We start from the raw sequence: 27,789 nt of genomic DNA, 5'->3' as shown, positions 1-27,789 counted from the left end.
CTTTTATAAACATACAGTGCTCACGGAAAGTCTTGGGAAACTTGGGAAAAAAACACGACATGGGGGGGGTGAGGGGGGGCAGACGGGCATCAAATCCTAGGGGACAAATCCTTCTTCTCCGCAGGAAAATTGTACAGAGTTCACCTTTCGCAACACTTTACACAGAGAACCCCTTCGTCCAGCCCCAAGTTCGCAAATTTTACCGGGGGCTTCCAGTCGCCCCCGAGTACGGTCACTCCTCCCCCCTGAATATGTGCATCGCGCAAGTTGCTTCATTCATTTTCTGACAGCAAGTTTGCACAACTGCCCTCGGCAATTCGTACGTAAGCCGTTTTCGTAAAAGCTCAGGAAGTAGACTCCTACCGACTGTCTTTTCTTGCTCGAATCATGCCTTCTGCAGAGTTTGTTGGAAAGTTCAACGAGATGGGACAATTCCGGGTTTGCATACATTTTCTCATGGTCAGCTTCGCTTTCGCTGGAATACACTGGACATACCATGGTACGAGAATACCTTTTTTTCTCTCATTTTGCACGTGTTTATTTATTTGGTAATATCGAAGATTATCAAGAAGCAAAAATTCACAATTTGATGACCAACGAAGTGAAACGTAATATTTAATATGTAGTATCTAATATGTAAATCTATGCTTAACTGAAAACCCATCGCACGCTATTCTTTATTATGTTTTGTGCTTTTTTGTGTTGTATGTGCTTTAATATGATTGCAAGCTTTGGTATTTTGTAGCTGGAATTTGTTTTTGTTATACTGTATTAGCTTAAATACAATAACCTTAATACAATTTAACAGAAATCTTTTTTGTACTGCTTCATAAATACTACTGGTGTATTTATAATATTGATTTAAACTGCATTTACTTATTGAAAATTACTAATATGTTGACTCAGTGTGTGTGTGTGTGTGTGTGTGTGTGTGTGTGTGTGTGTGTGTGTGTGCATGTGCGTTTAAATTTTTATATTATTTGGTGATGATGAAATTGATGGTATTTTCAGTATTGCAAATTAATTCTGTATTTTTCATTGACACATTAAATGAGGAATGACACTGTACAGCATCGAAGTTACATGGTGTAGCTTTAGAAAACTAACTTGTTTTTTTAAAGCTGATATTGGGATGTTCAGTGTGGGTTGACATGAAAGCCAAGTCAGATGAAAAATGAAACTGACTAAGATTTCTGTTTACAGCTACACCCTAGTTTAAAAGTGGGATGGATAATGAATGTGACTCTGAATGTCCTCTTTTTGTTCCCTGCTTATTTTCTCTCTTTCTCCTTATCCAATGCTGGGATATTTAGATGGAGGCCTTGACCAGATGCACTGGGCAGAGAAATATCCAGCATGTGGGGGGCGAAGTCAGTCTCCAATTGATATTCAGCGCCGGAATGTGCGGCACAATCCACACTTAATTCAGCTGGAGCTCACTGGCTATAACCAGCAGAGGGGGCAATTCCTCATGACAAACAATGGCCACTCAGGTACTGCCTTTATCACCCCTTGGTATGGTGTCTGTTTTGATACAAATGATTAATCAGAGGGGGCGGCATGGTGGTGCAGTGGTTAGCACTGTTGCCTCACACCTCTGGGACCCGGGTTCGAGTCTCCGCCTGGGTCACATGTGTGTGGAGTTTGCATGTTCTCCCCATGTCGTCGTGGGGTTTCCTCCGGGTACTCCGGTTTCCCCCCACAGTCCAAAAACATGCTGAGGCTAATTGGAGTTGCTAAATTGCCCATAGGTGTGCATGTGTGAGTGACTGGTGTGTGAGTGTGCCCTGCGATGGGCTGGCCCCCCATCCTGGGTTGTTCCCTGCCTCGTGCCCATTGCTTCCGGGATAGGCTCCGGACCCCCCGCGACCCAATAGGATAAGCGGTTTGGAAAATGGATGGATGGATGGACATGGTCGCCCTGGCTTTCATAGCTTTATTTGGTTCCTGATCGGCAGAGTTGATTTTCTTGAATTCCTTAGAAGGAATGTCATCTCTGTTGTGGTTTTTATGTTTCCGTGTTTTTTCCAAGCTCAGCAGTGTTTGCTGTCAACTTTTACCTTCATTGTGGTTCAGGACACATACAGCTTAAAATTCTTCAATCGGTGACCAAAGTAGTGAATTTAATATTTAAACTTAAAAAGCTTAAAATATATATGTATATATCTCGAACACGTCTGTGGTTAACCATAATGTCTTCTGGGGCTTTAGCTGTGCATTAGAATGCTGGAGGCCCTCTCTCTGTATGCTGGCCTCCCAAACCTCGTTGGTCTATCTGGCTTTTATCTAAGTCTATTTATCCTCCAGCTGCTTTTCTTTCCTTTGAGTTGTAAGACAGGGGATTGTGATTTGGCTTCATGGGAGTCTTGGATTGTATTTACAGCATTCCTAGATTTCCCTGCATCATCCAGACATGCATTTTTCCTGCCATGCAACTATACATAATTTTTCCAAAGCAGTTCTTTCCTCATTTTCATATATATTCACATATATACAGCATAAAGAGCCAGTGCCAGTTTCTTATTAATTTTCCCAGTTTTAATTAATGTGAATCAATTACGCTGGATTACATGTTCCTGTACTGCTCTATGCTCTTTTTCCTTATGTGACCCAGTACAAATTGATCTTCCCCCAACAATGAAGATCACCGAGGGACTGCCAGACACCTATACAGCCGTTCAGATGCACCTGCACTGGGGGGGCTGGGACCTGGAGGCTAGTGGAGCAGAGCACACACTGGATGGCATTCGCTACATGGCTGAGGTGAAGCACACTGCCACACTGATGAGGCAGATGTTCTGTATGCTAATGCCAGTAGCTTGTCCAACATACTTTAATGAAATACTAGCTGAGCTAGGCTATGTTAATGCACCTTTAGCACTCTTGGGGGGTCTGACTGGTGCTGCTGTAGTACTGCCCCTGTTGAAGCATCAGTTTCAGGCTATGTGCATGTGGTTAATCACTTCAAATATCAATATGACCGAATTTGACTAAATAGTATTTAATTTCCAATAATATATTAATACAACATTTTCTGCAAAACGCAACATTAAGATATGTATTTTCTAATTACGGGAGACAGTATCAGCAACAGAAATAATTTTGTCATTCACTATTATTTGAAGTATAAAAGTGCAATAGAACCATCCTGTACTCCTTGACCTCTGTGCCCTGATGTTGACCTTCATCCTTGCAGCTACACATTGTCCATTACAACTCTGAGAAGTACAGTAGCTTTCAGGAGGCTGTGGACAAATCAGACGGGCTCGCTGTACTAGCATTTTTCTATGAGGTAGGATTTTTCACCACGTGTCACAAAGCCTGACTCTCGTGATAGACTAAACCACATGATGCAAAAACTTTGAATTTTGGAGAGAAACAAGACAAAAAAGAGAACAAATAAAAATCTGAAAACATAAAACAAAAATGACAGAGATATGGAGCAAATGCTGCACACTTCTCACATTCTTCAAGTTGAAGGATTAATTATTTTATTAATTTCATATTTTGAGTTTAATTAATAGATACTGTAATAGTAATCAAATGAATTTATAATATCTAAAGCAATAGTAATGTAAATCTACTGGAATGCAGTGTCAGGTCACCTATGACCGGTGAGTGACCTTATATATTGTAGTGCCAGGCTGACCGAGGCGTCACAAGCAGTGAAGGACAAGGAGACTTGCTTGCTGGAACAGAACACTCTTTATTGTGATCCTTAACAGGACTGTAACAAGGTAGATTTATGCACAGCTAAGGACACGTGAGAATCGTACAGTGCACAAAAGACACAGGCAAACACATGCACAACAATAGGAAATGCAGTTATAACCATAACTAGAACATTAGAACATACATGGGCCTATTTACAATTACCCGCGGGGCATGATGGTACATGAAAACCCCACCGGCGCTACACTATTTAGAATTTTTTTCAAATGTAAATATTTAGGTTCTCCATATTTGACTCCAACTCAGTGAAAAAGCAAACACCACCCAATAAATAAGGGTGTAGAAACAGCATCAAACTTTGAGAAGCCAGGCTCAGATAAGCTAGAGCAGCTTTTTATGGCATGCATGGATGATCCTTGGCAAACTGTGCTTTAAACAGAGCAGATTGATCTGTCAGCCCTGTCCCATATACAAATCAGATCTGCCCTGTTAATCACTCACCTGGGTCATTAACTGCCTCTTGCAGGCTGTACCAGCGGAGACCTGAAGGTCATTACAGGCTTTATACCTGCTTTTGGGGTAGCATTAAATGGACCTCTGTGAAAGCTTTGTGGTTTCAGAATCTTTTTTCACAGAATTAGCTAGTCAACCTGCATTTAAATTGAGTCTCATTAAAGTTACAATATGCAACCTAATTTTGAGATGCTGTGCCACAAGTTGGACAGAGAGAGCTTAAAAGATTGTAAATAACAATGTTCTTTAATGCAGTTAGGTATAATTTATTTAAAAGTGTATGTGATTTTACAACCTAAAAGAAATTTGAATTAGATATTTAAATATATCTAAAATGTAATATCTGGAATTTCTGTTCTGTCTACAGGATGGGCATTTTGAAAATACTTACTACAGTGATTTCATCTCCAACTTGGCTAAAGTTAAATATGCTGGTAAGCAATGCCAATACTCCTACAGCCACACACACATCATACATGTTAGTATATTATCCTACTCTCTAATTCGGCGGACTCCCATTTTGATTCATGTTGACCTTTGACTTTGCTCAGGGCAGGCCATGAATATTTCCACGCTTAATGTGCGTTCCATGTTGCCGGAGAACCTGTCCCAATACTTCAGGTATCATGGCTCCTTGACCACACCCCCATGCTATGAGAGCATCCTGTGGACGGTGTTTGACACACCCATCATGCTCTCACACAATCAGGTATGTCCCACACCTTGGACAATCTGAAGCCACTCATTATTCTCTCAATAGTTTGGAGATATAGAAATTGATTCATTTTGAACATATCAACAAAACTATTGTTCTTTGCAGTGAAGTGTTTTCTGTGTTGACGCTTGTATACAGTTAAATGCAGTGTGTAAGCATAGCAGTGCTTGATGCACCATTCACACAAAAAGAAAAAGCAATTGGTGCAGGTGTGAGCCGGAGTAGAGCAGGCTCTTCTGTTTATTTCAGAGTGAATTTTTTAAAATGAAATAAAAGGAAAAGCTAATGCAAACCCATTTTTTTACCTCCAATCAGATCCGAAAACTAGAACACACGTTGATGGATCTTGAGAACAAGACCCTATGGAATGACTACCGAATTGCACAGCCTCTCAATGACCGCGTAGTAGAGTCTTCCTTCCTGCCCCGACTAGGGAAAGGCAGTAAGTACTTTTTGGCATTCCTTGATATGAACATGCCTGTCTCCTGAATCATACCACTCACTATGATTATCTTTCTGTTCAGCATTTTGTCGACAGGAAGAAATTGAGTCCAAGTTGCTAAAGATCGAGGGGCTGCTGAACAACCTGGGCAAGCACATACATGCAGGTCCGCCCCGCCGGGCTCACTGCTTCTCTCTCACCACATGCAATACTGAGTCAGTGCTCCAAACTGGAGGATAAGCAGGGGAAGGAATGACTGTCACTAGTCTTTGTTTTTGTTGTTTATTCTGTATTCAACTTAGGTTCTGATGAAGAAAAGCCACCCCAAGGTGAGGGCATAGAATGAATGCACATGTTCTCATAGACACACACACTGCATGTCCATTCATCCATCCATTTTCTACACCACTTATCCTTCTGGGTCATGGGCAATCCTGGAAGCTATGGGCATGATGTGGGCAACAACCCAGGATGGGGGGCCAGCCCATCACAGGGCACATTCGCACACCATTCACTCATACACCATGCACTCATACCTATGAGCAATTTAGAAACTCCAATTAGCCTCAGCATGTCTTTGGATTGTGGGGGGAAACCAGAGTAACCGGAGGAAACCCAAGGACGACATGGGGAGAACATGCAAATTCCGCACACATGTAACCTAGCTAGAGACTCAAACCCGGGTCCCAGAGGTGTGAGGCAACAGTGCTAACCACTGCACCACCATGCTGCCCCTATACTGTATGTGTACTGCATATATATATATATATATATATATATATATATATATATATATATATATATATATATATATATATATATATATATATATATATATATATATATGCACACTTTGTGTGGTGTCTGTGTGTGTTTATATTTATTTATATGTAAAACTTTATTTTAAACAATAAAGACTTCCACTAACCCCATTATATGGACAGCATATAAGCTAAAACCTATGCAGTTGCCTGCCCCCTACTGGTTGAGCCCATGCCTTTTTCTGATCTTTTCTTCCTTTCCACTCTCTTATACCAGAAACCCCACTGACTGCCTTTATGTTATGATTGTTGCTGTTCCTGTGACAAAATCTAGCTGTTTCACATTTAGCACTTTAAAGGAAAACAGGTTTGCATGTCATATTTTGAATATGGCTGTGAATTTCACTGATTGTCCGGCTAGGTCACTGATGGCCATTAGAATATGAAAACTAAGGGCAGAGAGAATGATGGGAATTTTAGGTCACTGGGTAGCTCACTTGGGTTCAGTATGTGGAGGTTTTATTCACAATTGTATTTGTATACATTTTCCCAAGTGCATAACTGCTTGGTACCTAAGCAATGCTTTGTTAACTGTTGTCTTGTGCCAGCGTAATACAGTACTGCTCTGTTACTTGTTAAGTTTGTGCTGCTATGCTCATGTTGCACTGCTTTGTAGCCTGTTGGTATGTTAATCTGTTCATATTGTGCTGCATGCTAGGTTGCTGCTGTGTTACATGTTCATGTTGTGTTGCCTGTCTTGTTGGTGCTGCTGTTTTTGCTCTGCTCTCTTTTACATTGGTGCTATTACCTGTGAGGCTGGCTATGATCCATGACTTCACACTAAAGTACTGTAGCTATTACATGAATACAATTTGAAATGTGGTCTTGTTTTCCCCTCAGGGCCACGAGTCATCACTCCACTGGTGCTTCAGTTTGTTGAGAAGAAGGTGGAGAGCTACACTCTGGTGCACACCACACACACCATGGCCCTGCAGGCCTTCACCGCTTGCATGCATGTGCGCATTGCTCCCAGTGCTGTACAGACTGTCATCTCGTACTCCAGCTCCAGGAACGACAATGAGCTCATGATTTCTGTGGGATTCGAAGTGGGCCTGTGGATTGGTAACCGGTTTGTCAATTTTCCTCTGGAGCAGCATTCCTCTGACTGGGTGAATTACTGTGTAACATGGGTGTCGCACACAGGCAGCATACAATTGTCTGTTAATGGCATGATGGGAGAACAACAGAACTTCCAAAGCGGGTATGAGATGCAGCCTGGTGGCATCCTCATTTTGGGTAAGGATCAGGATGGTTTTCTGGGAATCTCTGACTTTAATGCCTTCGTCGGCCACATGACAGATATCAATGTGTGGGATTATGTGCTCAGTCCTGGACAAATTCGAGAGCAGGCAGTGTGTGGGAACAGCACCCAGAGGGGAAATGTGCTGAACTGGGGTGTCACCCCACTTAGCTTGTATGGGGGTGTGCGATTGGGTTTGGACCACCGCTGCCCATGATTGGTTACCCTCTAGACACTGGCCATATTTCTGTCATGCTAACAGAACAGCAAATGGAGCCTCGTCATTTTGCAGGCCAAAATATAAAGCTCTATAAAGTTATATATAAAGTTTTTAAAGCCAAAAAAAACATGAGAATGCAACTTCTGTCATTTAAATTATGATTACTAGGGGTGCAAATGAATCGATTATTAAGGTGGTGATTCAGTTCATCAATCTGCAATGTCACAATGGAATTTTTGGAGTAAAATAAAGATACAAAGTAGCAGTGTCATCACAACAATTTCTTAAATTTAGAATGGCAGAGCAAGGCTTATTAATATTCATAAAGGAAGCACTACCTGATGATCTTTGCACTGCGACTCCTTTTGGAAACTTGTCCCTGTTTTACAGTGCAGACTCTCTCTAATAGTTAAGATAATCTTTGCACTACAATGCTTTTGAGAAACGCCTCTGTGTTGCACAGCAAAGATACCATAGCAGTGATCAAGACCCTAAGGTGGATAACAAACTAAGTAAAAAATAATGTTGGCCTTAGAAATGCATGAAATATTGGTTAACATATCGGTATCAGCCAATATTTAAGAAAAATCAAGATAGGCAAAGGTTCGATGTGTCAGTCTTGGCCAATATTGCCTGCCAATATTTTAACTTTATTAATATTTAAAATTAGCAGTACCCGAGCTAAAGACAGAACTAAAAATAGGTCTCAAAGTACTGGCCAGAGACATGTTTATAATTCAGTAGCAAATCTGACCTACAGATCTATCTTTTGTTTTCCACAGAATAAAAAGCAATATGATGCCATTCCAATAAACTGTACTGGCAAGCTCGGCTTTCACCCCTAGCACCCCTCCCCCATCAGGTAGCACTCCTTTGATATGTTTAGTTTTTTTTAATATACAGTTCAGTAGTTTTGACACTTTTACACTGGTGTGTTTTCCCTATTTAATAATAACAATAAAAATGATTGTCATTCATTAAATTAATGACTTTCAGTGACGTTAAGAAAAGGTATGAAGTTATGTTATAAAACATAATTGAATAATGATTTAATTGAATCAAATTGTGATAAAAATCAAACAAGTTGATACGTTGAATCGTTCCCTCAGTAATTGTAATAGAATCGAGTCACCTTAGGGCCTATGATTTACACTCCTAAAATATGTGATATGTAACACATATACTTATCAAATACAACTTTTTACTTAACTAGTGGATTCATTTACTCAGGAACGTAGCTATTCCTATGTGTTCATGTATCAATAAGCGATCAAGTTAATGCTACCGCAAACTCAGTTTTCATTCATGTCATTTTGTGTTGAATGGCAGGTCTACCGTCCTTTATATATAAGTATGCATCAAATTTTAAGATTGCTTCTATGTTTCTCTTTTAAAATAAAACTCACAAATTCTTTTGAAAAGTTGCCATAATCAGTTTAATGAATTCCTACAAATTCCAGTTACAGACCATTGTGAGGTTTACATGCTCATGTGTTTTTTAACTCTGTGTATTTCTGCAGTCCACAAATAAGCAGTTAAACTTGCATTTCTAAGGCATTGTGCCTCCTGCATCCTGGGGTAGACTCCAGGATGATGGTAGCCCTGAAATTCATCGCAGAGTCTCAAAGCACTTATGTAAGTCGCTCTGGCTAAGGGCGTCTGCCAAATACTGTAAATGTAAATGTTCCGAATAGAGATTATGGAACATTGTAGGATGTTGTCTGTAGAAAAACCTGCTACTTTTTGAGTAGACAAATCAACATTGCAAAAAACTGGCTTAATAACTTAGCTGTTATGTGATGTTTTTTTTCTAAACAAAGACACTGGACTATGGTTTTGTGAGAAGAAGCAGTACTGATGTCCTAGTGTTTGTTTGATTCACACCACCTGTGCCTTGTTTCGGCATTTACGTATTAAGAGTTTGTGGTTTGTTATGGCTGTAATCCCAGACTGAATGCGCAGGCAGACCCTCAGATGGAAACAGAGAAAGAAAAAGATATACAGTACATTGCACAACTGTGGTTTTGTTGTCCCACCCGCTGAAATAGTTTCTCTATTTTGGCATAATCAAAGGTCCCATTAACGCCCAAACCTTTACCCTTGAAAACTCACGCTTTTCTCATTCATTCCCCCATATCTAAAACACACCATATTAGACGACAGTAACTCCCACTGCCAATTTTCCTGTCTGCACTACAGCTTAAAGTTACTTTCCAAACCAGAGGCGCTTCTGGGATTTGACTCTTAAGGAGGCTCAGCTCCCTGAAGAAATAGGGCATGACACCATCCCTTGATTAAATTTGCTGAGAAGAGGGGGATAACCACAATAATGTTTGCTGAGCCAGGGATACTAAATATATATGAAAATTCAGGAAAAGTGACTAAATGGTCTGAGAAAAACCATTCCCAGCCCAGCAAAGGCCCCATCTGCGTCTCCAGTCCCCAGGCCAGCAGAGGCCCACATCTCCAATCCCTGTGCCACTAGAATTCCATGTTCCTGGCCCCTGGAGGAGGATGCTCACCTCAGTTCTCCAGCACCCATTGTCCTACCTGCTTCTTCTTTGCCACCAGTGCCCATGGTCCCACCTGCTGCCTCACCAGTGCTGCCGCCTCGCCTGCTGCCTCCCCGGTGCCTACATCCTCTCCACTGAAATCTAGTTCCTCTACAGCATCTCAGATGCCTGACTCCATTGTCGCTTCACCTGCACCGATTTGCTGGCACATTCTGTGGAGTGTGACCCAGAGGATGTCCTGCAAAAGGCTTTGTCCTGGCTGCTCATTCTTCACATGTCTATCCTTCTTCCCCAATGTGTTCATGTCTTGTCTGTCTTTCCTGCTCCCTAAGTCTTAGTACAGTCTATTATCCTTGGTCTTGACTGCCCTGTTTGCCCTGTGCCAGTTCTGGAAGTACCTCCTGTGCATTTGTCCCTACTGTGTCTGTCTGGTTCCTGTTTGGCCAGATGTTGCAGATCATCCCGTTTTCTTAATAATTCCTTGTCCTAATGTGGTAATTAACTTGTGGTTTGTACCTGTTTCTTGTTTAAATCTCATTAACTATCTATAGAAGTACCTACCCTATAGGGCTGGTCCTCTGTGAGTCATTATGAGTGCTGTTAGGTTCTGCGTTTGATGTTCTTGTTTTCCCCTTTAGTGTTTTTTCATTCCTAACTGTTTGTTCATGTTAGCCCTGCTCCATTGTGTTTCTCCACCCTACCTCCCTTTGTTTTGATCTCCTTTTGCTTCTTGTATTGTTTGTTCTTAATTAATTTTCTCTATTGTTGCAAAGCTAGTCCCTGGATTCTCTCCTTTGCCAAATCCTTACGTGACACCATGCCTCACTAGGTTCATCTCTGCATATATGAGATTGAAGCTCTTGAAACATGTTGTGAAAATGTCAAAGATCTGTAGTCCTGCAGGAGCGGATAACCTGCATTCTAGGGCGGTCATCTTACACTAATGACAAAGCATGATTTACAGGAAAACTCAGACAGCTTCATTTGAAGAAAGAGGAGGCCTTTAGAGGGAGGCAGTGAGGAGTTCAGGCAAGTCAAGTGTTCTTTGGGAAAGGCATTCAAGCAAGCCAAACAAATGCTAAGAGGATAGAGATCTCAATCTACAACACCTCATTAGTCTGGAAGGGACTACAGGAGATGACCAATTATAAACTCCTTGAACAACCTATGGGAGCTAGTCAACTCAACAAATTTTTATTGTGGATTTGACCCAAAGTCTGCAACCCAAATTCCATCTCCCTTGACCCTTGCCTACTTCTGTGAACAACTGTCATAAATTTGAGAGACATAGTGTTCCCCCTCCAACATTCTTATTACCAGCAAGAATGAAGTTAATCAGTTGTTCAAGAAGTTAAGGGCAATAAAGTAGCAGAATTCAATTCAGTCATTCCTCCACTTCTCAGTAAAATATTGTGTAGGGCAGCTGTATCTGGTATTTACAAAAATATTGAGCGTGTCTCTGCAAGAACGCAAAATTCCTGCATGCTTCGAAGAATCCACCATCATCCCAGTCCCGAACAAGTGGAGAATCACAGATCTCAATTAGTCCTTTTCCACTACTGGTTTCAACTGCTTGTTCTGGTGCTGAGCAGGTACCTAATTTGGAACTGGTTCTATGCTTTTCCATTGTCAGTTACCTGGTGCTGTGTCCGAAAAACTGGCTTTGGTCCTGCTACACAGAAGGGTAGTTCTGAAATACAAAGTACAGATATTTTATGGGTTCCACTGAAATAAAGGAAGCTGATTATGAAAAAGACCTCGGAGTGTATGTTGATGCATCCAAGTCCCACTCACGTCAGTGTGGGGAAGCAATTAAAAAGGCGAATAGGATGTTGGGTTACGTCTCTAGGTATGTGGAAGTAAGTTAAGGTAGATGATGTAATTCCTTGGTAAGATCCCACCTAGAATATTGTGTGCAGGTTTGGTCACCATACCTTAAAACGGACATTGCTGGCTTAGAAAGGGTTCCCGGTCTTAGAGGAATGTTTTTTGAGGAGAGGTTAGCTGCGCTGAATCTGTTCAACCTGCCACAAATATTTATTATGTTCACATTATTTGGTCTGGTAAACACTGAATGCTCTACTTTTTGTTATACCAGGCATATTGCAAAATACAGGTATTCAATGACTTAAAAAAGATTATGAAAGATAATATGGCAGATTTTAGAACAGATAAAGTAAACAATGGAGCAGATTCAATTTCACAACATTAATTCTACCAAAAAATGGGGTTGGCAGGGTCACCTATTTTTTTAGGCCCTAGGAAAGAGGTCCTTAATGTCAGGAGTGATGAAAATGCCCCAAAATTTAAAACCAGTACCTGACATATGAAATGGAAACTGCATTAAGATATCAGAGGAAATGTTGAAAGGTAATGCCACAGATTTGTCATACTTAATTTTATAACCTGAAATCTGTCAATAGCTTCTAAGACAGTAGGCACAGAAATTTCTGGATGCTTCAAGTACAAAAGTGTATCATCTGCATACAAAGAAATGCAGTGATGAACTTTGCCAAGGGTAAAACCATGAATATCATGACTGCATGTGATACATTCAGCAAGGGGTTCGATAAATAGAATAAATAGCAAGGGAGATAAAGGACACCCCTGCCGACAACCCCTGGCTACAGAAAATCTGGGAGAGTAAAATATTGATATTGACATCTGCTTGTGGGTCAGAGTATAAAGATGTAACGAAAGTTAATAAAATTGACCAGGTTAATTTTTTTTCCAAGCACTGCAAATAAAAAAGGCCATTCGACCCCATAAAAGGCTTTTTCTGAATCAAAAGAGGCAATGGGTGCGGGGTCTTAATTGATATTAAAATGCTTTATTATATTGAAAGCCCTATGCAGATTCTCTGACCCATACCTATTCTCCTTTTTTTTAAAAAAAATATATATTCCCTCCACCACCCTCCCTCTGTGGAGGACTGCTTTATTTTTTATTTATCTATTTATTTTATTTCTCCCTCAACAGAAGGATAGGAGAGAGACTGAGAAAAGAAAGGAAAAAAGGAGAAGAAGGACGATACAGAGAGAGAGGGAGAAAAAAAAACACAGATAATCTGCTTCAGTACCTGCTAAAAAAGAAAAACAACACCAAACATCTGTACCAATGACAATGAACATTAAATGTTAAATATTGTTGAACAGCACACATAACTTAACATTACAATGTTTAGAAACAACAGCCAATCAAGACAGTGTGTGTCTGTGAGTACCTGTTTGTACACCTGTGTGCACACCTGTATGTGTGAGCGCGCTTGTGTTCATAAGGTTTCTCCATGTAAATGTCTAGTAGTGTGTGGGGAACTACAGCCGTGCCCCCCAGGACATGAAGCAGATATGGAGGAGACCTGAGCCCCAGACATCCAGAGGCCCCCCAGAGAATGGGAACCCTCGGAGGACCACCGCAGGGAGAATTGGGGCAGAGGAGAAAAGGGCAGAGGAGAGAAAAGCACAGAGGAGAGCTCTGGAGGGGGGTCATCTGGCAGCCACAGTGCAGGCTCTGTCGGCGGCTGGCCACACCAGGGCAGACCAGTCCCTGGGCCCAGAGATCCAAGGGCCCCTCTACCCCCCCAACAGGGGCCTGACAGAGCCAGGGGGGGCCTTTGTAATTTGATTTGATTAGACGTTAATTTCTTTTTTACTATAGATTTAACTTGTTGATATTTTAAAAATCTATTCTTGTTAATCCCATACCATTTAACTAATATGTCAAAGGGAATAAAGTCTATTCCTTTGAATATACACTCACCGGCCACTTTATTAGGTACACCTTGCTAGTACCGGGTTGGACCCCATTTTGCCTTCAGAACTGCCTTAATCCTTCGTGGCATACTGTAGATTCAACAAGGTACTGGAAACATTCCTCAGAGATATTGGTCCATATTGACATGATAGCATCACGCAGTTGCTGCAGATTTGTCGGCTGCACATCCATGATGCGAATCTCCCGTTCCACCACATCCAAAAGGTGCCCTATTGGATTGAGATCTGGTGACTGTGGAGTACACAGTGAACTCATTGTCATGTTCAAGAAACCAGTCTGAGATGATTCGAGCTTTATGACATGGTGCATTATCCTGCTGGAAGTAGCCATCAGAAGATGGGTACACTGTGGTCATAAAGGGATGGACATGGTCAGCAACAATACTCAGGTAGGTTGTCGCATTGCAACGATGATCAATTAGTACTAAGGGGCCCAAAGTGTGCCAAGAAAATGTCCCCCGCACCATAACACCACCACCACCAGCCTGAACCGTTGATACAAGGCAGGATGGATCCATGCTTTCATGTTGTTGACGCCAAATTCTGACCCTACCATCCGAATGTCGCAGCAGAAATCAAGACCCATCAGACCAGGCAACATTTTTCCAATCTTCTATTGTCCAATTTCGGTGAGCCTGTGCGAATTTTAGCCTCAGTTTCCTGTTCTTTGCTGACAGGAATGGCACCCGGTGTGGTCTTCTGCTGCTGTAGCCCATCTGCCTCAAGGTTCGACATGTTGTGCGTTCGGAGATGCTCTTCTGCATACCTTGGTTGTAACGAGTTACTGTTGCCTTTCTATCACCTCGAACCACTCTGGCCATTCTCCTCTGACCTCTGGCATCAACAAGGCATTTTCGCCCACAGAACTGCCGCTCACTGGATATTTTCCCTTTTTCGGACCATTCTCTGTAAACCCTAGAGATGGTTGTGCGTGACAATCCCAGAAGATCAGCAGTTTCTGCAATACTCAGACCAGCCCGTCTGGCACCAACAACCATGCCACGTTCAAAGTCACTTAAATCACCTTTCTACCCCATTCTGAAGCTCGGTTTGAACTGCAGCAGTTCGTCTTGACCATGTCAACATGCCTAAATGCATTGACTTGCTGCCATGTGATTGGCTGATCAGTAATTTGCATCAACGAGCAGTTCGACAGGTGTGCCTAATAAAGTGGCCGGTGAGTGTATGTCCCAAGTATTTAATACCTTTACAACTTCAATCTGTGAAGTTTATTATATTATTTAGTAGTATGTCAGGGTTGTTCCAGATGGGAGTACGTTTGCATGGGATTAATGAAGGCTCAGTTGTTTTTAGAAACTCCCACCATGCTGTCAGAGAAGAGCTGATACTGATGCTTTTTACGCATTCGTGTCGTTTGGTGTTTAAGCTAATGAATGGTAGATCCGAAATCTCTATATTATTACATAGTGCCTGTTTTACGTCTAGCCAAGGCTCATCTAAGAGGGTATGTTTTAACCACCCTGAGATGTTTGGAGTCTGTTGGCTAAGAAATAGTGGTGAAAGTTAGGCAGATCTAGTCCTCCTTTGTCCTTTGCAGTGTTTTTAAGCTAATATGTGGGGGGGTTGTCTTTCCAAAGGAATTTAGAGAGTCCAGAGATCTAAACCAGTCAGATGATGGTTTGCTCGGGATCATTGCAAATAAATAATTAATTCTTGGCAAAACTATCATTTTTATTGAAGTGACCCTTGCCATGAGTGATATGGGTAGGGACTTCCACCTAAGCAGATCATCTTCTACCTTCTTTAAAACCTATTCTTAACCAACCAAGTTAGGTCTGGATATGTAATTCCAATCTCCGAGCTAAAAGTTTTGTATATAGTCGACATTAAGCAAGCTAATGGGCCTATAGGATGAGCAGACTAAAGGAGTTTTATCCTTTTCTAAAAGTAGGGTAATTGCTGCAGATTTCCACGTGTCTGGGATATGTTTTTCTTTTTTTAGCATGTATTTCTGCTAACAGGTTATGGGCCCAGAGCAAATGAAAAGGTTTTCAACGATTATTTTTCTCGCTAAGAAAACCGTGGCAACATACCGAGTATGTTGTTGCGTGAAATACTAGAACCATGAGCGGACGGGTAACCGAGTCAAATAGTCGCTGGTCCTGGCTAATCTTTAATGGAGATGAGCGTAATTATGAACTGTGGGAGACAACATTTTTGGGCCATCTTCGGCTGCAAGGGCTAAAGGATACCATTTTAAGAGGGCCCATCCGCGACGAGGATGAGGAAGAGGACGAGCAGAAAAATGCGGAGGCATATGCTGAATTAATCCAATTCCTGGATGATAAGAGTTTATCGCTGGTGATGGACGAAAAGCGTTACAAATACTGCGGGACTACTATGCAGGCAAAGGGAAGCCGCGTGTAATTAGTCTGTATACTGAACTAACCTCACTCCGAAAGTTAAGCAGCGAAGTGTGATCGACTACATCATACGGGCAGAGTCGGCCATCACGGCACTGAGAAACGCTGGTGAAACATTGAGTGATGGACTATTAGTAGCAATGACTCTGAAGGGACTGCCTGAATCATTTAAACCATTCGCGATCCATATTACGCAAAGCGAAGTACCGATTCCTTTTGCTGAATTTAAAACCAGATTACGGAGTTAAGAAGACACAGAGAAAATGCGCGTTGCAACGTCTGACGACAACATGATGAAAGCGCGGATACAGCCGAGTGCAAAACCTGCTTCGGTGAGTACGAGTGATCGGGGAACCGAGAGTACCGATATAGTGTGCTTCAGATGCGGTATAAAAGGATACATGGCAAAAGCATGTCGACGCAAACAGTGGTGCAGCCGGTGTAAAAACTCCACGCACCGCGACGCGAGCTGCAGACAGAAACAGCGAAGCGACAATGCAAGACAAGTCTCAGAGGAGATGAGTAACAAGGAATACGCATTCCGTATGAGCGAGGGAAACGCAGAGGTCCAACCGAGGCGCGACATAAAGCTGACTGGTCTGATGGTAGATATGGGGGGAACCTCACATATCATCACGGATAGAACAAAGTTCAAGAAGTTTGACGATAGCTTCCACGCTGAGACACACTGTATAGAGCTGGCCGATGGCACAAGATGCCATGGGGTGGCAGAGCGCAGGGGTGATGCAGAGCTCAGCTTGATTGACAGCAAAGGACAACGCCAGACCACGACGTTGAGACAGGCGTTGTACATGCCCTCATACCCACAGGACATCTTTTCTGTAAAAGCAGCCACAGCCAATGGAGCAACTATTATCTTCAAGCAAGGGAAAGACATCCTTCAACATAGAGATGGTACAGCATTCCTAATTAATGAACAGAACAGACTGTACTATTTACAAACACTGAATGATGAGTGTGTTGATCATTGTAAGAGTTGTCATGACATGCAGACATGGCATGAGATTTTGGGGCACTGTAATTATGATGACATTCAGAAATTACAGGGAGTTGTTGATGGTATGACAATCAAAGGTTCACCAGACAAACCAGTACTACCCTGTGAGGTGTGTATCCAGGGAAAATTTGCTCAGACGCGTAACAGGGAGCCAGATGTAAGGGCCAAAACAGCTCTTGAGTTAGTGCACACTGATTTGGCTGGTCCAATAGAGCCGGGGTCTAGAGATGGGTACAGATTTGCATTGTCATTCACTGATGATCACTCCAGTACGATTTTTGTGTACTTTTTGAAAAATAAGAGTGATACGTCTGCAACAGAAAAATTTCTTGCAGATACTGCCCCATATGGGACAATTAAACGTATTAGGTCAGATAATGGTACAGAGTTCACAGGAAGGAATTACCAAACCCTACTCAGCAAAAATAGGATTAGACATGAGACCTCAGCTCCATACTCGCCTCATCAGAATGGAACTGCTGAGAGAAATTGGCGGACATTGTTTGATATGGCACGGTGCATGTTGATAGAGAGTGAATTGCCAAAAGAAAGCTTGATTCAAAATGTGAGAAAGGAATCTTTGTCGGGTATGACAAAAATAGCCCAGCTTATATGGTTTAGTATCCTGAAAATGGGAAGGTACAGAAACACAGATTGGTGAAATTCGTGACCAAGACTAAAGTAGAGTGGGAAACACAGACGGACATTGACGATGATTTGGAAATGTTGAACGGAGTTAGTAAGACTAAACAAAATACCAGTGTGAGTACAGGACCAGGTTCCAGTAAATGCTTCTGAGAAAACACAGCCACAGGCAGCTCAACCACAGGTAGATGAGACCGATAACAAACCCAGGCGATACCCCTCTCGAGTGAGACAGAAACCTGCTTATTTAAGTGATTATGTATTGGGAAAAGAGAATGATGATCAAATTCTGACTAACATAGATTTCTGTTACAAAGTTATATGTAATGTACCCCTCTCATTCAGGGAAGCTGTTAATTCACCAAACTCAAAAGAGTGGTGTAAAGCAATGGATGAAGAAATGCAGTCATTGAAAGATAACGACACATTTACCTTAACCAGCTTACCTGAGGGTAAGAAAGCAGTGGGGGGTAGATGGGTATATGCAGTTAAGAAAGATGTTGATGGGTCTGACAAATTCAAAGCACGATTTGTAGCCAAAGGATACAATCAAAAAATGGGAATTGACTATGAGGAAACATTTTCTCCTACTGCCAATATGACCAGCATCAGGGTAACAATGCAGAAAGCAGTACAGGATAACCTGATCTTACATCAGATTGATGTGAAAACTGCTTACTTACATGCACCCATAGATTGTGAGATCTACACTGAACAGCCAGAAGGTTATGAGATCAAATGCAAAACTAATAAGAAATTGGTGTGTAAACTGAAAAAATCACTGTATGGTCTAAAACAATCAGGAAGAAACTGGAATACAATGTTAAACGAATTTTTGATTGATAATGGATTTGTAAAAAATCTGATGGATCATTGTGTTTACACTAAAGAAACAACAACTGAGAAAGTGATTATGGTTGTGTTGGTAGATGACTTGATCATTGCTGCCAGTGACGAAAATGCACTAAAGATTGTGAAGGAAATGCTCACTGGAAAATTTAAAATGAAAGACATGGGTAGACTGAAACATTTTCTTGGTATTGATTTTGAGCAAGACCATGTGTCACGATCTGTACAGAACGGGTGATCGCTCAGGCAGCGCGAGCGAGCAGGAACAGGCAGGAAGGCAGAATACGGGGTAGATGGGGGTTTATTCGAGGGACTAGGGACAAGAAACATTTGACGATAACTAACATCAGGTAACATCAATGACAGACAAGGGAAACAGGTAAGACCAGGACTTAAATACAACAGGACTAAGCAACGTAATTAGACAGGGCTGGAAACAATCAGGGAAGCACACGTGGGTAATCAGGGGGCGTGGCACACACGAGGAGCCGACGAGCCGGGCATGACACCATGAATGTGTAAAAATGTCGCAGAAGAGATATGTGGAGAAAATTCTAGAAAGATTTGATATGCAACATTGTAAACCAAGAATGACTCCTTGTGATCAGAATTTGAGCTACCATGGTGGTACGGAAGTGATGCAACATGTCAAGAAATACAGAGAGGTTGTAGGTAGTCTTATCTATCTAGCTACATGTACAAGACCAGATCTAAGTTTTATTGTTAGTAAACTGTCTCAGTGCTTTACAGAACCGACAGAAGAGCAATGGTGTACAGTTAAACACACACTGAGATATCTAAAAGGCACATCTGAGAAAGAGTTGCGTTACAGAAGAAGTGACAGTGACAAACTGGGAATTTATGCTTACAGTAATGCGGAGTGGCGGCCGATGTAGCCGATAGACGCAGTACAACAGGTTTTTGTGTGAGCCTTAATGTGAACGGTCCTTTGGTTTCATGGAAAACCAAAAAGCAACCAACTGTGGCACTGTCTACATGTGAGGCAGAATATATGGCTTTAGCTGCAACTACACAAGAATGCATGTACCTAGTTCAGCTGTTAGAAGGTATTGATGGATATCAGTACGCACCACCTGTGATATATGAAGATAATCAGGGTGCGATTGCATTGGCGAAAAATCCGGTAAGCAGACAAAGATGCAAACATGTAGATATAAAATACCATTTTGTTAGGTCATCGTTGAATGATGGAAAAATACGTTTGATCTATTGTCCTACTGAACAAGTGATAGCAGATGTGATGACAAAGCCTGCAACAACATTTAAGTTGATTAAGTTTGCAAAGTTTATGTTTGGAGAGTAGATGTACACAGGAGAGTGTATATGATGTAAAGAGAAAATAGAACCTACTGTATTTTTCTTTGAAGGTGATAATGTGAGAGCAAATGGGGGTGTTGACAGAAATGAATAATGTGCTCTCAAATTGTCAAGTGTATATATGTGAATGAGTTTGTATTGATGACCGATGGGTAGCAGCTGTGAGCTAAGCCAATGTTGTAAAGTGTTAATAAAGTTTTTCTTCTTGACGGTAAAGAGACAGGAGTTTAACGTGTGTCAGTCCTATTCGGTTTAGTATAATATTTTACACGCCATAACTGCTGTAGCATGTATTTCTGCTAACAGGATACCATTACAAATAATATTATGAAGTACTGCCATGCATATTGGGCTGAATGAAGGCCAGAACATTTTTTTAAAGTTCAAGAGGAAGGCCAACAGGGCCTGGTAATTTGCTGGTGGGTATATCCCGAAATACTGCCCAGACTTCATCTGGGGTAAAGGCTGTATTTAACATGGAATGATTCTCCTCTATAACCAGAGGTAGAGAGATATTATCTAAATAAGAAGAGATGTTAGTTTCTAAGCCCCTGCACTGAGACTTGGAAATACCTTGGGAAGTCCTAATGGAATTTATGGAACGCTCATTATGTTGCACCTTCAGATGGAATGCAACCATCCGGCTAGGCCTATTCACAGAAATGTTGTATTTTTGCTTGGAGAACAGAAGCAGTGTCTGTATGATTTACAGACATATTCCATGATTGTGAAGCCCGGCTCGTCCGCTCCTCGTGTGTGCCACGCCCCCTGATTACCCACGTGTGCCTCCCTGATCATTTCTGCCCTCCTTCTCGCCCTACGCTCCTGTCTTTCCACCTCGTCCTTTCGTTCCACCCTTTTCTGCTCCTTGTCCCCCAGTGTTCCCTCCCTGCACTCCTAGTCCTTTTGTTCCATCTGTACCTTCAGTTCCGCCCTTCCTGATCTGTCTTTCTGCCTTCCCTATCCTCTGTCAGGTCTTGTCCTTCGTCTTGTCCCTCACTCTGTTTTGTACCTTGGTCCTGTTTCCTGTTCTGCGTTAATTAGTCTGTTCTTCTTTTCCAGGTCCTGTTTTCCCTCGTCCCGTCCGTCGCCCCTTCCTAGGCGCACCCGGTGAAGCGCGCCTTAGGGGGGGGTTCTGTGATGCCCAGCTCATCCGCTCCTCGTGTGTGCCACGCCCCCTGATTACCTGCGTGTGCCTCCCTGATCGTTTCAAGCTGTGTCCAATTATTTCGATCTGTCCTGTCTATTTAAGTCCAAGTCTTGCATGTATCCCTTGTCCGTCATTGATGTTCGTCGATGTCAGTGCCTGCCTTTTGCTCCCGTTCGTCCCGTCCTTTAATAAATCCCCAGTTTGCCCCATATTCCGCCTGCCTGCCTGTTCCTGCTCGCTCGCACTGCCCTTGCGCATTACCCGCACTCCCGGATTGTGACAATGATATTCCATAGTGAGCTCAGTCTTACCACTGACCAGTAAAATAAAATTTGATTTAGTGGGCTACGTTTATGTTTCCTCTCCAAATGGGGGACTTCTTCTGTAGCTTTTTATTCATACTCTAATGATTCTTTCGCTGAGAAAATAATGAAATAAGGGGACCTGGCTTTGGCTACATCCCACATAGTAGTAGGTGATACTGGAGAGTGCTTATTACTGCTAAATAAGCAAAAATCATCTCAGTTTAATAGAGAAGTAATAAAGCAGAATATTGTGGTTTTAGGAACACAAGATGCCAAATGGATATTTAAATATAGCTGGACATGATCTGGAAACAACAGATCCTATATCACAATACTGTATTACATGTATATGATTTTTGGAGTGAAAAATAGTTGAGCATGGAATAAAAGTAATGGGAATGAGAATAAAAACTGTAGTCAGTAGATCCTAGATGAAACACTCTCTACCTGTCCACTAAAGCAGTATCATTACCATCCATTTTCTCAAACCGATTAATTGTGGAGGGTACTGGAGCCTCTTCTGGGAACAATGGGCACAAGCAGTCGCCAACACACCACTGGGGGTGCACACACACAGGGTCAATTTACAGTACACTCACCAATAAACCTATCCTGCATGCTTGTGGGCCATACTAGGAAATCAGACCCCCTGGCGAAAACCCACACAAACACGGGGAGAGTGTGCAAACTCCACACAGAAAGAACCCGTGACCAAACCCAGAACCTTTTTGCTGTGAGGCAGCAGCGCTGACTACTGCGCCGCCAAGCCGCCCCTATCATTTCTCAAAGTACTAAGAATTTCAGATAAATTTCAGCATTCTCCTTCTAAAAGGTTACATTTTTTTCCTTTTGATCAAACGGCCAACACCCTGAATGTTTCATGTCACAAGCCTAATATGTTCTGCCAAAGAGAATATATACCGGGATAAATTACATAAATAAAATGATTCAGACCAATAAAAGATACAATAGCAGATCCCTTCAAAATAAAAAAAAAAATACATACAAATCTAAAGAAATATGTAATGTGAAAGCGACACCCCCAACCCCATCCCCAAACGATGGGGTACAGTAACTTCAATTATGTCACAAAACCCAATGTTTTACCACAAAAAGGAAGAGACAAAAAAAAGTCAGATTGACCACATAAAGTCCAGGCAACTCCAAACCACCGTAACACCGCAAAGGGCAAAAATTTATATTACTGCTGCAACCCGCACATTGAACATAACATATTCAAATATAGCAACCAAAGTCAGCACAGTCAGACAAAACACTATGATACTCAGAACTGAAAAAGAGGCAATACAAATAAGCAAGTCAGTAGAAAAAGAAGAGGCCCCCATCAAAGCTCATGTAGCCAAAATAACTTCTTATCATAACTGGCAACTATGTGCACAGTATATAATACAGAGACCGCCATAAAAAGGCCCAACATGTTCAATAAAACAATGGAAACATTAAACCAAACATTGTGCTCTTCATCCAATAATAAAAAATACAGACTGGGGAAATAAACCAAAACCAAAAAAGCACACATATATATGTATATGCACATGCATATACATACACACATATGTGACATATATACAGATAACATAAACAGAAAAGTATACAAAAAGAGAGCCCCTTAACATAAGCCTACTGTCCTGCATCATTGTTCACAGAGCAATGGTTATAAAAACAGCAGGAGAGTACTTTAGAAGATGCAATGCTGGCAATATGGCTCCTCACATAGGCATTAACTCCAAGAAAAAAAAATGTCATGACAATCATGCAATACCATCCTGGAAAGCTGTGACTTGTTCGGGACTATCGAAAAGCCGTATTTTCCTCTCATGCAGACAATGAAGTTGCACTGGATATGTGAAGCCTCTGTACATATTGGCCGAAGATGGAGCTTCAGCAGTGACATCTAAGAGAGACCTGGAACAAAATACAGCCGTATTCCGTTGTAAGCAAAATTATGTTTCGCCACTACTGCCCTCAAAACTGCCTCCTTCTGAAGATATCATAAGAACTGCACTAAGGCGCTTCTTAGCAGATCATTGGATGTCAGCATGGGGGCAAGAGACCTGTGGGTCCATTCGATATCTAAAGGAGGGAAATCAGAGGGGAGACCGGCAACATTTTCTTTAGAAAATCAGCAAAGGGTGAGTCCTTCTTAACCCTTCCACTAAGCCAGTGGTTCTCAAACTCGGTCCTCGGGCCCCACTGCCCTGCTTGTTTTGCCCTGCCCCACTGTCCTGCTTCTGATTAACTGACCACACCTGATCCAGGTAATCAGCAGTGTGTAGGGCAGGGATAGCTGGAAAACAAGCAGGGCATTGGGTCCCGAGGACCGAGTTTGAGAACCACTGCACTAAGCCCACAATCTTCAGGGTTTTGTGCCGACCCATGTCATCCACATTCATGAAAGCTGATCTACCATTTTCTGAAAGAAGGTCAGGTGAGTACCTTGGTGATTTGTCTTGTTTTTAGTTAGTGATATTGTGCCCTCATCTTTGTCTACATGCTTCTCTATTCTCATCACTTTATTAGATGGAAAGGGAATTCTCAACTGACGAAATGGATGATTTTATATTGCTTTGGGCATTTAAGAACTTTTCAACACCATCCAGATCCACCAAAATCTGTTCAAGCACAGATTCTGCCTCGCTGGCCTTGCCCTGGCAGCTCCCATCCTCTGAACTGGTGGCCATGTGTTGGGTAGTTTTTGTCTTATCAGACTGGGAGCAAGTAGAGGAAAAAAATGGGAAAATCAGAATGATGAGAGGTCAAAATAACTGATAAAAAAGAAATGTACACATGGAGAAACATGACTATAGCTATGAAACGCTATCGCACATGGATTCAGTGGCAATGAACCATCAAAGAACATAACAAAAGCAGGTTGCAACCATAACCAAACTAACCAATTATAAGGACTCAGGGCAACAAGGAACAGGTGGGGTATTACAATTAACAGGACCCAAAGTAAAGACAAAGATAAACAATACCAACTGCTAGGGATAAAATAAAACTATTAAATTAAAAGATTAGGGTGGCCTCACGGCTAAATGGATGCCTGCCTCTAAACCACATGCTCAGCACATTGAGCCTGCGGCAGGTCAAAAAGGGTAGCCAGTGGTTACTGTTGCCCAAACAGGGAAAAGGCAAACAGGCACCGACCTTGACAGTTTACACTACTCTAGAATTCAGTGGCGGCATGCTTGGCACTACTCCATCCACTGCTTGGCATTGCAGTTGGTGATGTAATCCTTGCATGCAGCTGCTCGACCATGGAAGCCTATTCCATGAAGCTCCCGGTGCACCGAATTATTGCAATGGTGGAATCCTATGCAAAGGTGGCAGCCTATGATAGTACAGTACCACGCTTCAATTCACTGAGCTCTTCAGAACAACCCATTCTTTGACAAATGTTTGTAAATCTGACAGCATGGCTAGCTACTTGATTTTATACACCTGCGGCGATGGGTCTGAATTAAACACAGGAATCCAGTGATTATAAGGCGTGTCTCAATACTTTTGTCCATATAGTGCATATTACTAACATGACTAACATGATATTTTAGTCATTTTTGTTTTGCATCAAGCAAAAACCCTTCGTCAGGCCATATTTTGTCAACATTTTCACAAGGCATCACGAGCAGGCATGAGTGCAAGTAAACAAACTGTCTCTATGGAAACTGCAATTTCACTACTGTAAAATGTCATGACTCTGCAGAGCACGGACCAGGGAAGCAGGTGAGGAAGACGAGGAATCAGGAATAAGGGTCTTAAATGACATGTGGAAAGGCAGACAAGAAAGAAACGTCATAACACTAGAATGACAAAACTAGGGACACATACTCTGACGTGGACTTAAATACACAGAACTAATGAAGACAATTCCAAACAGCTGGTAAACATGGGGAATCCACACGGGGTTAACGAGGGGGGCTTGGCACACAGAAGGATCGGACCTTTATTCAAGGGATTCTGTGCAACAACCTTGAATAAATCTCTCTCGTAAGGAGAAATTAAACCACAAGTGTTATACTTAAGGGGGAAACTTACTGTCCCCTGCAGAATTTTAATTAGCAGTGCAGAGCAGCAGTTTGGAAATAGTTAGTATTAATAGGCTGTGTTCCAGTCATTTTTCATACTCATTCTGTTGTCTGACAACAGCAATAAAAAATGTAAATCAGAACAGGTATGTTTGGAAATTGGCTGTATTAATATACAGTATACGTGAGCACAGAGAGTAGCCAAGAAGCAAACATGTAAAGGACAGATACCATATGACATGTGGCAGAATGCAAATACAAAGTGATGACGGCACCAATATGCTAATTATGCAAATTGTTTAGCGATTTTTTTTAAGTATAACTTTTTTATGTAGCTTCTTTTAAAAGTTGAATGGAAGAAATAATAATAACGAACTCTGAAAGATGTCTTTTTTAATAATGTAGTTTACAAAACTCAATGGTGGTTCTAGAACAGGGCTCTTCAAATCTGGACCTCAATTCCAAATCCAGGTCTTGTTTTCAGTTCTCCCAGGTAGTTAGTTTAATAATTACTGATTCTGATTGGTTAGAGGCTTCACACCTGGCTCACAGGTAAAGGAAGGCAGGAAAACCAGCAGTCCTCTGACCTTGAGGACTGTGATTTGAATAACCCTGTTCTAGAGCATGTCAATGGGGGAGGGACAGACTAGTTGTTCTGTTAGGGTAAATATAAATAATAATAATAATAACAACAATAATAATGATGTTTCAGATAATAATTTCAGATTCAAGTAGCATACATATTTAGGGGTCACAGCGGGGGCATTGCCCCCCTCGAACAGCCCATGATAAACCTGCACCACAGATGCAAATAACTCAGAACAACAAAATAAAAAATTACAATTTAAGCATTTCACTCAGCAACATCTCAAAATCTTAAACATGAATAGGCCTGAATGGAGGTTGTAAGTATTTTGATTCAACACAAGTGATCTATTGTTTCTAATGACCATTCATAAAAAGTTTGAAAGTATGAAAAAACTCAACTTACACAAATATTGTACACACATGATATCATACATACATTAAAGGGAAAGTAATTCTTGCATTTTCAAAATACAGCCATACTGAACAATAAAGTATTTTGAAATAAGCTATGCAGTATGGGACAGCATCAGCAAATTGATAAGTAGTTGCAGAAAAAGTTACTGTGTTGGTAGAAAGATGAGTTTCAATCGCTAAAGCCCAAGTAGCGTTTGATTAAGACTGCATGTTGAAGATTCCATATTGACAAATCCGAACAGGCTTGAGGGCTGCAGATGATGTCAGCATACTATAAAATAGCCTCCAACCAAGCCACTCAATAATGTCTTTCATCACTATCCTCTGCAATGACACTGCATGAGTGGGTTTTAGTGCTGGTTCTTTTTTAAGCTGTAGCTGCAGTGCTGGGCTGATGGTAGGATTTCCTACAAAGACTTCCCCAATACTGGCATCCTTCCTCGGGCAGTGTAGTGGCTTAGGGTCAGCCAACATAAGGTGCCTGCCCTAGCCTAGCCTAGTGGCTGCCTTCCTAGGTGTACTACGAGTCCTGGTCTGGCAGGGGGTGACTGCATTTGTTAAATCTGCCCATGGGATACTAATAAACCCTGACAGTGAGAGGGGTGAGTATGGGGAGGATTCTATTGTGGTGGATGTGTAATGAGACCTAGTTATGGGTCCACCAATAAAGAGATCAGACATTACCCTTGGTGGCTGTGCCTCCACTGGACAACATGCTTCTGGCACTGCTAAAGGTGAGGATTCCCCCACAGGCTTTGATGCTCCTTAGTATTAAGAGTTATTTAATTCTTCGAGTGCTTGATTGAAAAGGATACTTGCTCTCTAGAAAACTGACTGTGAGCAGGAATGCCCTACTGCCTACCTGGGTCCCCACTATGTCACAATGGCTGTTAGGGCACAAATACATTTCTCACTGAGGCTGGTGGATGGTGGGTAAGAGGTTCATAGACTATTTCCAGCTTTGGTCTATGGGTTTGAACTGAAAAGTGTGCCTGTTTTGCAGATGCTTGGCAAAATGAGGCCCTCTAGTGTGTACTTCCTGGAATATGTCCTTTACATTGTTGGCCACAACAATGACAGAGACTTCAATCAAACCTTGTCTTTGTGGACAGCTGTGTGGCTATCTTGGTCCCTGATGCA

At 41.8% G+C, this 27,789-nt stretch overlaps 1 protein-coding gene across 1 annotated transcript; it reads left to right on the top strand.

The window, feature by feature from the left end:
- The first annotated feature begins 287 nt into the window (after positions 1 to 287).
- On the top strand, positions 288 to 9,044 carry ca6 (carbonic anhydrase VI). The gene is made up of 10 exons (XM_048998526.1): positions 288 to 499; positions 1,314 to 1,493; positions 2,615 to 2,763; positions 3,197 to 3,292; positions 4,553 to 4,619; positions 4,737 to 4,894; positions 5,216 to 5,342; positions 5,425 to 5,508; positions 5,645 to 5,671; positions 7,004 to 9,044. Exons 1-10 carry the CDS (start codon positions 388 to 390, stop codon positions 7,618 to 7,620), a joined length of 1,617 nt encoding a protein of 538 aa, XP_048854483.1. The 5' UTR covers positions 288 to 387; the 3' UTR covers positions 7,621 to 9,044.
- Positions 9,045 to 27,789: the final 18,745 nt, after the last annotated feature.

Source organism: Brienomyrus brachyistius, unplaced genomic scaffold, assembly GCF_023856365.1.
Source record: "Brienomyrus brachyistius isolate T26 unplaced genomic scaffold, BBRACH_0.4 scaffold38, whole genome shotgun sequence".
Taxonomy (NCBI): domain Eukaryota; kingdom Metazoa; phylum Chordata; class Actinopteri; order Osteoglossiformes; family Mormyridae; genus Brienomyrus; species Brienomyrus brachyistius.
This window is presented reverse-complemented; position numbering and strand designations above follow the sequence as displayed.